General features: G+C 45.8%; 1 protein-coding gene across 5 annotated transcripts in view; it reads right to left on the bottom strand.

The window, feature by feature from the left end:
• BMP2K (BMP2 inducible kinase) overlaps positions 1 to 12,018 on the bottom strand; it is a 76,752-nt gene that overhangs the window by 52,494 nt on the left and 12,240 nt on the right. For 4 of the 5 annotated variants that reach the window (XM_075998680.1, XM_075998681.1, XM_075998683.1 and 1 more), the window contains exons 2-3: positions 1,257 to 1,375; positions 373 to 478 (exon numbers count right to left, since the gene is read on the bottom strand). In XM_075998680.1, the coding sequence (XP_075854795.1) occupies positions 373 to 478; positions 1,257 to 1,375 (225 nt within the window). Of the gene's footprint in view, positions 1 to 372; positions 479 to 1,256; positions 1,376 to 10,686; positions 11,403 to 12,018 lie in introns of those variants that run through there. The other variant, XM_075998682.1, reaches the window with a different exon arrangement.

The raw sequence follows: 12,018 nt of genomic DNA, 5'->3' as shown, positions 1-12,018 counted from the left end.
TGTTAAATTAAATGTTTACAATAACACGGTAGAGTGCTGAAAAATCTTTACTAGTATTGACATAGTATGCTCTTCTTGGTTGGATTATAAAAGAATGGCATAGAGAGCAATCGTAACAATTTACCTGCTTAGATTTCCTGTTTTAAACTGAACTGCACTTTTCTAAGTCTCCATTTACATGCTCATATTCATAATCGCAGCAACTGTGACTTATAAATAATTTTTTAACAGCATTCCTAATTAGATAATGAAGGCTAAGATTTCAGTAAGCGTCTAGAATGAGTTAACAGCTGCCCTAGGAAAAATCAAGACACCTGGTGAGCCATGTTAAGGGGAAACTTTAGCATAACACAAATACAGAAAGATACTTACCTCGACAATATTCCATTAAGATAAGCACCTCCCATACATTGTCGCTAATTGAATTAACAGCACAGTCCAAATAACCCACGATATTTTTGTGACCAGACAGCTCTTTCTGTAAATAAAAAAAAATTAAAAGCTGAATAATGTACATTTTAAAAGCTGTATAATTTAAGCATAAATTAATGTATTTAAACAATTTCAAAAGGTAAGAATGTATGAAACCTAATGTTTCAACCAGCCACAAACTTCTGTGGTTTCAATGGAAGTTGACCTGCATGTCCATCATTTTCTAACAGACGAATGTCAATGAATATTTATTTTTATGAGAAGATGGTTCAAAGTATAAAGATATTCTTTATACTCCAAAAGTGTATACAAGATAATCTTTTGGGATTCCAAAATAAAATATCAGAATTTTTTTTTGAATTTTTTTTTTTTTTTTTTTTGAGACAGAGTCTTACTTTGTTGCCCAGGCTAGAGTGCCGTGACGTCAGCCTAGCTCACAGCAACCTCCAACTCCTGGGCTCAAGCGATCCTCCTGCCTCAGCCTCCCTGGTAGCTGGGACTACAGGCATGCGCCACCATGCCCGGCTCATTTTTTTCTATATATTTGTAGTTGGCCAATTAATTTCTTTCTATTTTTAGTAGAGACGGGGGTCTCGCTCTTGCTCAGGCTGGTTTCGAACTCCTGACTTCGAGCAATCCGCCCCCTTCGGCCTCCCAGAGTGCTGGGATGATGGGCGTGAGCCACCACACCCGGCCCAAATTTTTCTAAATGTGTATAAACCAATAAGCAGCTTGCCTAAATGTTGGTTCATGGTAGAATACAAAACCAAAAAGAGAAAAAAAGAAAAGCCAAATTTCTGAAGCAGAATTACTCTTTCCCTTACCATAATTGTGATTTCTCTTTTACAAATGTTAAGGTCTGACACGTTATTGACATACATCCGCTTCAATGCACATCGAATTCCACCATGAGTCCGCACCAGGAAAACTGTGGAGAATCCACCTGTAGAAAGACATCACCCATTAATTCGAAAGAATCAGAAACAACTGCCCAACTCATATGATATCACCATGGAGACTTAATATCAACGGGAAATAAACAATGACCCAAGACAAAAATAATCACAGTAAGCAACTAATAAATTACAAGCAACAATACTGGCTTTCTAACGCAATCATGAAGTAATACTTAGAGGAAAACACAACTTCTCAAAGGAACGTGCTTCTGTTTTAAAGGCCAAAATATTAAAAATTGCACATTTTGCACAGGAACGTCTCTTACGTAGTGTGTGAAAAAAGTTAGAAGTACATTATTACAGTTTGTCGTGTACCATGTTTTCCCGAAAATAAGCCCTACCCATAAAATAAGCCCCAGCAGAATGTCTAAGCATGCCCACAACAGAAGCCCCACCCCAAAAATCAGCCCTAGTGGTGGGCGTGGCTATGAAAAATCAGCCCTAGTGGTGGGTGTGGCTATGAAAATCAGCCCTAGTGATGGGTGTGGCTATGGAAAGCAGCCCTAGTTGTGGGCGTGGCTATGAAAATCAGCCCTGGTGGTGGGCGTGGCTGTGAAAATCAGCCCTAGTGGTGGGTGTGGCTATGAAAATCAGCCCTAGTGAGGGGCGTGGCTATGAAAATCAGCCCTAGAGACGGGCGTGGCTGCGCAGCGCATCTGCACGACCCATGCGTGTCGTTGCGGAGCGGGAAAGAACACGAGCATCCCTTCTCATCCGCCCCGTGAGAGCTCTAGTGCTCGACAGGAGAGATCGGGGCCCACGGCTCTAAAGGAAACAGAGTCGTGAGACATTCAGGATGAGATTCAGGGTCTGGAGAGTGAGGAGATGTTCCAGAACACGACGACTTCACTCTATTTGAATCAATGTAGATGGTTGCACCGCACTTAAAGAAAAATAACACATCCCCTGAAAATGAGCCCTGGGGTGTCTTCTGGAGGAAAAGTAAGTATAAGGCCCGGTCTTATTTTGGGGGAAACAGGGTAGTCGTGATAGTTGGAGGTCAGGAGTTTGAAACCAGCCTGAGCAAGAGCGAGACCCCATCTCTACTATAAATAGAAAGAAATTAACTGGCCAACAAGAAATATATAGAAAAAATTAGCCGGGCATGGTGGCACATGCCTGTAGTCCCAGCTGCTCGGGAGGCTGAGGCAGGAGGATTACTTGAGCCCCGGAATTAAGAGGTTGGTGTGAGCTAGGCTGACGCCACGGCACTCACTCTAGCCTGGGCAACAGAGTGAGACTCTGTCTCAAAAAAAAAAAAAAAAAAAGAAAAAAGAAAAAAAAAACCAATTATGTGAAAGTTCCGCACACTACAAAGAGCATCCCCCCCACCTCAACCTGAGGTGCAGCCAGGCATACAGGGCTAATCACAGAAGGAGGGAAGAGAATTTCTCTTCTGGGAAACTGAAAGAAAAAAAAATAAATGCAGATACTGAAATTCAGTAGGCACACAAGGAGAAAGTGGCTTCCTGCCTTCCCTCACTGAACTGAAGCCTTCAGATCAGGAAACCCTCCCGATTTGCACAGAGCACTTCCCTCGTCATCACTTCAGGACTTTCTAAAAGAACAGACGCAAAAGGATGGTCAGACACTCCCAGAAAACCTCACACATGACAAGGGATGAAAAACAAGCAAACAGAAAGAAAGAGCTTTGAAGAGGTGCTGGGAGGGAGCCACAGAAATCCCTCAAAGAACCTATCAACACCCCCAGAGTTGAAGAAAGATACCGTCCTCGTAAAATGAGAGCAGGGTATTTGAAGAATGAGAGATTACTTTTGCAAATCAGAACAGAGAGATCAAAAGCAAAACCTTCTGCAGAGGAGCTAGAAGATAAAAAAAATTAAGGAAATGCTCCAGAAATTTTCCAGAGGATGAAAGAAACAGAAAGACGGGAATATTAAAAGGAGTCTAGCAGATTCGATATCACAGTAACAGAAGCTCCAGGAAGAGGAGAGAGAGAAAATGAAGGAGAAAAACATATCAAGGGTCGGGCGCCGCGGCTCACGCCTGTCACCCTAGCACTCTGGGAGGCCGAGGCGGGCAGATTGCTCGAGGTCAGGAGTTCGACACCAGGCTGAGCAAGAGCGAGATCCCGTCTCTACTATAAATAGAAAGAAATTAACTATCCAACTAATATATATAGAAAAAAAAAATTAGCCGGGCGTGGTGGCGCATGCCTGTAGTCCCAGCTACTTGGGAGGCTGAGGCAGGAGGATCGCTTGAGCCCAGGAGTCTGAGGTTGCTGTGAGCGAGGCTGACGCCACGGCACTCACTCTAGCCTGGGCAACAGAGTGACACTCTGTCTCAAAAAAAAATCAAGAATATCTACATTAAGCTTTGTCATCACAGATATTTCAGAAGCTCAAAATAGGGCGAAGACCCTCAAAGTTGCCAGAAGGAAAAAATAACCGCAAAATCCATATCCAGTCACCTGACAAATCAAAGAGTCAATGTGTAGGCACAATTAAGCTAATACTGTTTTTTTGTTTGTTTGTTTGTTTGTTTTTTGAGACAGAGTCTCACTCTGTTGCCCAGGCTAGAGTGAGTGCCGTGGCGTCAGCCTCGCTCACAGCAACCTCACACTCCTGGGCTCAAGCGATCCTCCTGCCCCAGCCTCCCAAGTAGCTGGGACTACAGGCATGCGCCACCATGCCCGGCTAATTTTTTCCTCTATATATTAGTTGCCCAATTAATTTCTTTCTATTTATAGTAGAGCCGGGGTCTCGCTCTTGCTCAGGCTGGTTTCGAACTCCTGACCTCGAATAATCCGCCCGCCTCAGCCTCCCAGAGTGCTGGGATGACAGGCATGAGCCACCGCACCCAGCAGCTAATACTGTTTTTAAGTGAGCATATTACATGCTGACGGCATCATTTTCCCAAACATTGACACTCCATTGTCTACCTGAAATTAGTCTGACAACTTTTATGCACTTTCACGCTCTATGCACCTGTTTATCTTGCTGTCCATTTATATTCTTTATAACAAACAGTAGCAATAAGTACAGCACTTTCCTAAGTTCTGAGTCACTCTAGCACATTATCAAACCTAAAGGAGGGTCAAGGGACCCTCCCCCCAAATTTCTGCTCAAGTAAGTTTCATCAGAAGCGCTCAGTGGGGCCAGGTACGAGGGCTCGTGCCCGTAATCCTAGCACTCTGGGAGGCCGAGGCAGGAAGACTGCTTGAGACCAGTGTGAGCAATCCACTTGTACAAAAAATTTAAAAAAGTAAGAGAGAAACCCCCAACTCCCCCAAAAATAAGAAATAAGAAGCGCAGGTGGCCCCCAAGGCTTACAGCTGGTCTGAAGAGGGGGCAGTATTGTGGAAAACTCTGTCCCTTAACTAACTATGGCAGGGGTCCTCAAATTTTTTAAACAGGGGGGGCCAGTCCACTGTCCCTCAGACCCTTGGAGAGTGCGCACTGCGGGCCCGGGACGAGTCGGCTGCTAAGCAGGACAGGCAGCGGCTGCAAAAACACCCGGCAGCGGGCCGGACAAATGTCCTCGGTGGGCCGCGTGTGGCCCTGTGGGCCGCAGTCTGAGGACCCCTGATATGGGGTCTGTGCTAGCTCTCAAAAGTGTCAGAAGAGGAACTGAACTGCTGCACACCTAGCAGGTGTCAGAGAGCCGCTGTCATAACACAGCTACGGGTATGTCCCATCCCCTGCCCAGGGAAATGAGAAGTACGAACTCAACCCACAGTTAAGAGACTTTTTAAATCTGCCCCGGACTCAAAACTGATTTTCAAGGGATCATCTGAAAAGGTACTGGAAGTCGCAGCCAAATATTTCAGAGACCTGCAATGCTGAGCTGATGAGTACTTGAGGGATATTTATTTATCCACGCAATTAGATTTCATGTTTCAGAACGCTTATTTCAAACAATCACACAGCTTCCCGCCCACACTGCCCAGAGACTCGGCGCTGTTTATCAGTAAGTCTCTCCCGCTAGGTGCTCAGCAACTCAGAGAGGGCCTCACACAGCAGTGACTGCAAAATGAATAATCGGTGTGCTCAGAACATAACTATGTGGTCACCCATGAATTAATCAAAGGGGGATTTTTTTAAATGCCTTGTTAAAACGGGACTTATGCTAATTTCTCTGACACGACATAACTACGAATAAGTGTCCCAGCGGGCTGAGAGAAATAAATTTAGTCAAGCATAACTCACATTCAAATTATGCAAACCTGAATGCCTCTCGGCTCCTAATCGGCACTCTATTTCCAAAGAAGTGAAAATCCAACTTGGAGGAAGTGAGAGAAAATTAGATACCATTAAGTGTTGTCTATAAACTACAGTTCCCAACTCGTGTTCTAGCTCAACTACTCGGATTCTCAAAAATGAGACAAATTGTCAGTGGCACTGGGAGAAAAAGTACCCAAATTGAGGAGCAAGAAAAAAAAAAAGTTGAGCAGTAGCATCATTTAAAAATTGATTCGGGCCGGGCGCGGTGGCTCACGCCTGTAATCCCAGCACTCTGGGAGGCCGAGGCGGGCGGATCGCTCGAGGTCAGGAGTTCGAAACTAGCCTGAGCAAGAGCGAGACCCCGTCTCTACTATAAATAGAAAGAAATTAATTGGCCAACTAATATATATAGAAAAAATGAGCCAGGCGTGGTGGTGCACGCCTGTAGTCCCAGCTACTGGGGAGGCTGACGCAGGAGGATCGCTTGAGCCCAGGAGTCTGAGGTTGCTGTGAGCTAGGCTGATGCCACGGCACTCACTTTAGCCTGGGCAACACAGCGAGACTTGATCTCAAAAAAAAAACAAATAATTTCATATAATGTTTAAGATCATTGGACTTGATCACTAAAAGAGGGAAAAAAAAAGAAGAAAATAATAAAAATCTTTACAAAAAATAATTTAAAAAAAGATCACTCAGGATCCAGTTCATACCAAACAAATCATCTATTTGCATATGTAGGTATACGCTAAGAAATTCAAATATTAGTATGTTAATATCAACAAAGTTATTGGGCACTGGTTTTTCACATCATTGTCATAATTTAACACAGTTATCAAATACTTCCTCTTGAAACTGACTTTAGAGAACACCATAAATTATTTTCAATAAATAACTTCAATGTGGAAAATTTCCCACTGAACAGAATTTCAAAAACAGTTATACATCATTCCTCGTGAATCCACCTGAATGAAGAAATAAGTTTTTGATAAGGTGGAAGGAGTGTTTGGAAGCCAGTGCATGACAGGTCAATAAATTAAGCCGCGTATTTTATAAATGGGCCCTGAGAGAAATTCCTTAAAATGACTTCTAAAATGTGTTATAAGAAATGTCTTTATCGGCCGGGCGCGGTGGCTCACGCCTGTCATCCTGGCACTCTGGGAGGCCGAGGTGGGCGGATCGCTCAAGGTCAGGAGTTTGAGATCAGCCTGAGCAAGAGCGAGACCCCATCTCTACTAAAAATAGAAAAAAATTAATTGGCCAACTAAAAATATATACAAAAAATTAGCCGGGCATGGTGGCGCATGCCTGTAGTCCCAACTACTCAGGAAGCTGAGGCAGGAGGATCGCTTGAGCCCAGGAGTTTGAGGTTGCTGTGAGCGAGGCTGACGCCACAGCACTCACTCTAGCCCGGGTGACAAGGTGAGACTCTGCCTCAAAAAAAAAAGAAAAGAAATGTCTTTCTCAATGGGCAAAAATAGACCTGCTTGATGAGAACTGCCTCGTAAAACATCACTCATTTACCTGTAAATTAATCTGAAAGATGAAGGTCATTCCCTGAAACACACACATAACATATACCAATTTTATTATTCCTTTTATACAATTAGAAAAGGACAAATTATAGAAAGAGAAAGAAAAGAGCAGCTCCTATTATAAAAATTAGCTAGCCCTGTATCTGTAATTTCCGGGGCTTACCGTGTATGTGCGTGTATGAAATTCTAACAGGACAGACTTGCTTCCACAAACTAAGCTAGCCCGACACTAAGCACTGTGCACACATGACTATACTTCAGTCTCTAGCTCGTTAAAGTACGATTAAAATTATACGTGACAGTCTAAGGTTAGTCAAAAAAAAAAAAAGAAACCCCCACTAAAATTTGTATCACTGAACATACATGACTAGGTTAGGAAACCCCGGTAATTTCACAACATCCAATGCAAATAAGGATAGACTTTATTTATCTATTTATTCATTCATTCATTCAGAGACAGAGTCTCACTCTGTTGTCCGGGCTAGAGTGAGTGCCGCAGCACCAGCCTCGCTCACAGCAACCTCCAACTCCTGGGCTCCAGCGATCCTCCTGCCTCAGCCTCCCGAGTAGCTGGGACTACAGGCATGGGCCACCATGCCCGGCTAATTTTTTCTATGTATTTCTAGTTGTCCAATTAAGTTCCTTCTATTCTTTTAGTAGAGACGGGAGTCTCGCTCTTGCTCAGGCTGGTCTCGAACTCCTGAGCTCAGGCGATCCTCCTGCCTCGGCCTCCCCAGAGTGCTGGGATGGCAGGCGTGAGCCACAGATGGACTTTTCTTTTTGAGTCACAGAAGACACAGAGCGCACCGACTGGGGCATATATATTATCTCCTGCTGACACTGCCATTTATCTCTGCACCAGCCCCGACACGTTGGCGCTGACTCACGCGCCCTGCGGGACAATCTCAAGCGTGCCCAGTAAACACAAACGCCTTCTGTGATCGCTTCGGCAGGGGGAGGACCGGGACGCTAGGAGAGGTCTCAGCCCGGAGCCAAAGCACTGGCCGGGAGCCACTCTCCATGACTTGAAGGCCGGACGCCAGGACCTTGAACCAGAAAACAGACACACATTCACACGTTCCCTGGAAACCCGCAGAAAAGCATGCCGTGCACTGTTTCAAAAGGGTTTATCTTTCTTTTTTTTTTGAGACACAGTCTCACTGTGTCGCACGGGCCAGAGTGAGTGCCGTGGCGTCAGCCTCGCTCGCAGCAACCTCAGACTCCTGGGCTCAAGCGATCCTCCTGCCTCAGCCTCCTCCCGAGTAGCTGGGACTACAGGCATGCGCCACCACGCCCGGCTCATTTTTTCTATATATATTTCTAGTTGTCCAGCTAATTTCTTTCTATTTTTAGTAGAGACGGGGGTCTGGATCTCGCTCGGGCTGGTCTCCAACCCCTGACCTCGAGCCATCCTCCCGCCTCGGCCTCCCAGAGTGCTGGGACGACAGGCACGGGCCACCACGAATGGGGTTTTACCTTGACGTTACTAAAAACAAACAAGACTTTCAAACTGAAAAAGAGGGTTGCCAGAGTTTACACGGTCCATCCTCCCCAAAGGGAGCCCAAGTCTATTTCCTGACTTCCCGGGCCTGGCAGGTGGAGAGTAGCACACCCTTTCCCACCAACGCTTAAAGCTCACTGACTGCTTCTGTGTGTGTCTTACTGAGGGGAAAGCACCCGGCATTATTGCTGTTCTCCAACACCCCGGCCGGCCCGCTGTGTTAATGAAGAAGTCTGCTTTCAAGCTGAGCTGACCAGCTGGCATCTTCACACACAACCGGGCCACTTTCTCGGGAAACGCACCTTGCCACACCTGCGCCCGTTGCTTATGGAGTACCTGGGTAGCAGGCGCACAACAGTGGGAAGAACTGGTCCAGTTCTTCGGACACTTAAAGATAAGTCTAGCCACAGCCTCACAAGCATTCTGTGCACTTCTGATGGAAAAGCCAGATCATATTAAAACTCTTTAATTAAATATATACACATACACACATATTTGAATCGGCACCAGAACGTCGACCAACGAGGATGTGTACACAGGTTAGAAACATAAATTCTCGGCCGGGTGCGGTGGCTCACGCCTGTCATCCTAGCACTCTGGGAGGCCGAGGAGGGAGGATCGCTCGAGGTCAGGAGTTTGAGACCAGCCTGAGCAAGAGTGAGACCCCCCCCCCCCGTCTCTACTAATAATAGAAAGAACTGTATTGGCCAACTAAAAATATATATGCAAAAAAATTAGCCGGGCATGGTGGTGCATGCCTGTAGTCCCAGCTACACGGGAGGCTGAGGCAGGAGGATTGCCTGAGCCCAGGAGCTTGAGGTTGCTGTAAGCGAGGCTGACACCAAGGCACTCTAGCCCGGGCGACAGAGTAAGACTCTGTCTCAAAAAAAAAAAAAAAAAATTCAGCCTCACACAGATACGTAGAGAGAAAGGTTAAGACTATTTCAATAGTCTTTTTCAGATAACTATGGATAGTCTATTCTTCTTTGCTAATGTAGGAAAACATGACGATAGTTTCTTAAAAGTCAGTTGCAATATGGAATCGAAAACCACATCACTGAATTTTTTGCACTGCTACAATTAAAATCTACTGGTCAATCCAGTATAATACTTTGTATTTACAACATTTAGAAAGTATCATTCCACTGTGTTATACAGACCTTCCACTGCAGTTTAAAATAAAAACCACAGTTGTTAGTATTATCACTTATTCACCCAGAAAAGCATGTAAAGTAACAGGAAGCTGTCAAGCTCACAATGGCAGAAGAAAAAGTTTTCCAAAATTCTGCTTTTCTTTTGAAAGTTCAAAGTCCTACATCAATAACACCTATCGGTTGTTTTCCTTGAAGTGACAGGCTCAGTTAATCATTTGAAAAAATGTCTGCCAAACGTCCAAGTTTAAATGAACCATCACAGTTTGTCAGTCATTGTTCCAAATAAAAATGGTATTCCATGAAAAAAGCAGCTAGTTCAGAACATGATTCAATCATACAAGCGCTTTCCCTCAATTTTACCATCATGATTTGTCATGCAGCAGAAGTGTCTTATGTGTATTTCCCATTTCTTCACATAAGATATTAAAGAGACACATTTGTAGTCACAAATGGCCAATAGGCACATGAAAAGATGCTCAAAATCACTAATCATTAAGGAAATGTACATCAAAACTACAATGGGATAGACACTATTTTATATTCATTAGAATGGTTATTTTTGTTTGTTTGTTTGTTTGGTTGCTTTTTTTTTTTTTTTTTAAGACAGAGTCTCACTCTGTTACACGGGCTAGAGTGAGTGCCGTGGCGTCAGCCTCGCTCACAGCAACCTCAGACTCCTGGCCTCAAGCGATCCTCCTGCCTCAGCCTCCCAAGTAGCTGGGACTACAGGCACGCGCCACCATGCCTGGCTAATTTATATATATATATTTTTTTATAGTTGGCCAATTAATTTCTTTCTATTTTTAGTAGAGACGGGGTCTCGCTCTTGCTCAGGCTTGTTTTGAACTCCTGACCTTGAGCGATCTGCCTGTCTCGGCCTCCCAGAGTGCCGGGATGACAGCCGTGAGCCACTGCGCCCGGCCTGACCTGTTTAGGAACTCCTGCGCTCCAATGATCCTCCTGTTTTGGCCTCCCAGAGTGCCTGGATGACAGGCGTGAGCCGCTGCACGCCCAGCCTAGAATGTCTGTTAAAAAAACAAAAACAACTGCTGACTTTTTTCTGGAATGAAAAGGGGGGAAAAAAAGAGAGAGAGAGAGAGAGAGAAAAAAAAAATTATTAAAAGAGAAGAAAAAATATTTAAAAAAAAGAACAAAAACAGGCCAGGCAAGGTGGCTGAGGCCTGTAACCCTGGCACTCTGGGAGGCTGAGGTGGGAGGATCCCGTGAGGTCAGGAGTCCAAGGCCAGCCTGAGGGAGAGCCTCCCATCTGCCTCTGGGCGCTAAGGAGACCTGAGCTGGGCGTGGTGGCGCTTGGCTAGTTAGGGGCCGGGCGCCTGGCAGGAGGTGGACGGTGAGCAAGCATGCAGGAGAGGGAGGCCCCGTGTGTGTGCGGCCACTCCCTGCCCTGGCATCGCTTCCTGGGCCCTGCCGACTATCCCATCAGCACTGGATTCACACAGGAGCGTGCACCCTGCCCTGCCCTGCGGCCCGTGAGGGACCTAGGGTGCCCGCCTTGCCGGGGTCTCCCGCCCGGCAATCCGGGCAGTGCTGGCGCCGGGCAGCAGAGACTGTCGCTGGCAGAGAGCTCTGACCACACCATGACCGTGGAGCGCCTGGGTCATCCTGGGACCCCCCAGCCCAGTCCCAGGAAGGACTGTCTTCCACGAAGCTGGCCGCGCCAGGTGCCAAAGAGGTTGGGGACCGCTCGTTTTAAGACGATGAAAATTTTCTGGACACCTACCATTGTTTCCCAAAAATAAGACAGGGTCTTCTATTTACCTTTCCCCAAGAAGACACCCTAGGGCTGATTTTCAGGGGGTGTGGGTTTTTTTGTTTTTTTGAGAGAGAGTCTCGCTTTGTTGCCCAGGCTAGAGAGAGTGCCGTGGCGTCAGCCACACTCACAGCAACCTCTAACTCCTGGACTCAAGCCATCCTCCTGCCTCAGCCTCCCTCCCGAGCAGCTGGGACTACAGGCATGCGCCACCATGCCTGGCCAATTTTTTCTATATATATTAGTTGGCCAATTAATTTCTATTTATAGTAGAGACGGGGTCTTGCTCTTGCTCAGGATGGTTTCAAACTCCCGAACTCGGGCAATTTTTTTTTTTTTTAAGTATGGCACAACCATCTACATTGATTCAAATACAGTGAAGTCGTCTTCTTCTGGAACATCATCCTCACTCTCCAGACCCCAAATCCCATCCTGAATGTCTTGCGACTCTGTTTCCTTTAGAGCCACCGGCCCCGATCTCTCCTGTC

Source organism: Microcebus murinus, chromosome 29, assembly GCF_040939455.1.
Source record: "Microcebus murinus isolate Inina chromosome 29, M.murinus_Inina_mat1.0, whole genome shotgun sequence".
In the NCBI taxonomy this organism is placed as follows: domain Eukaryota; kingdom Metazoa; phylum Chordata; class Mammalia; order Primates; family Cheirogaleidae; genus Microcebus; species Microcebus murinus.
Note: the sequence above shows the minus strand (reverse complement) of the source record. Positions and strands in the feature narration are given on the sequence as shown.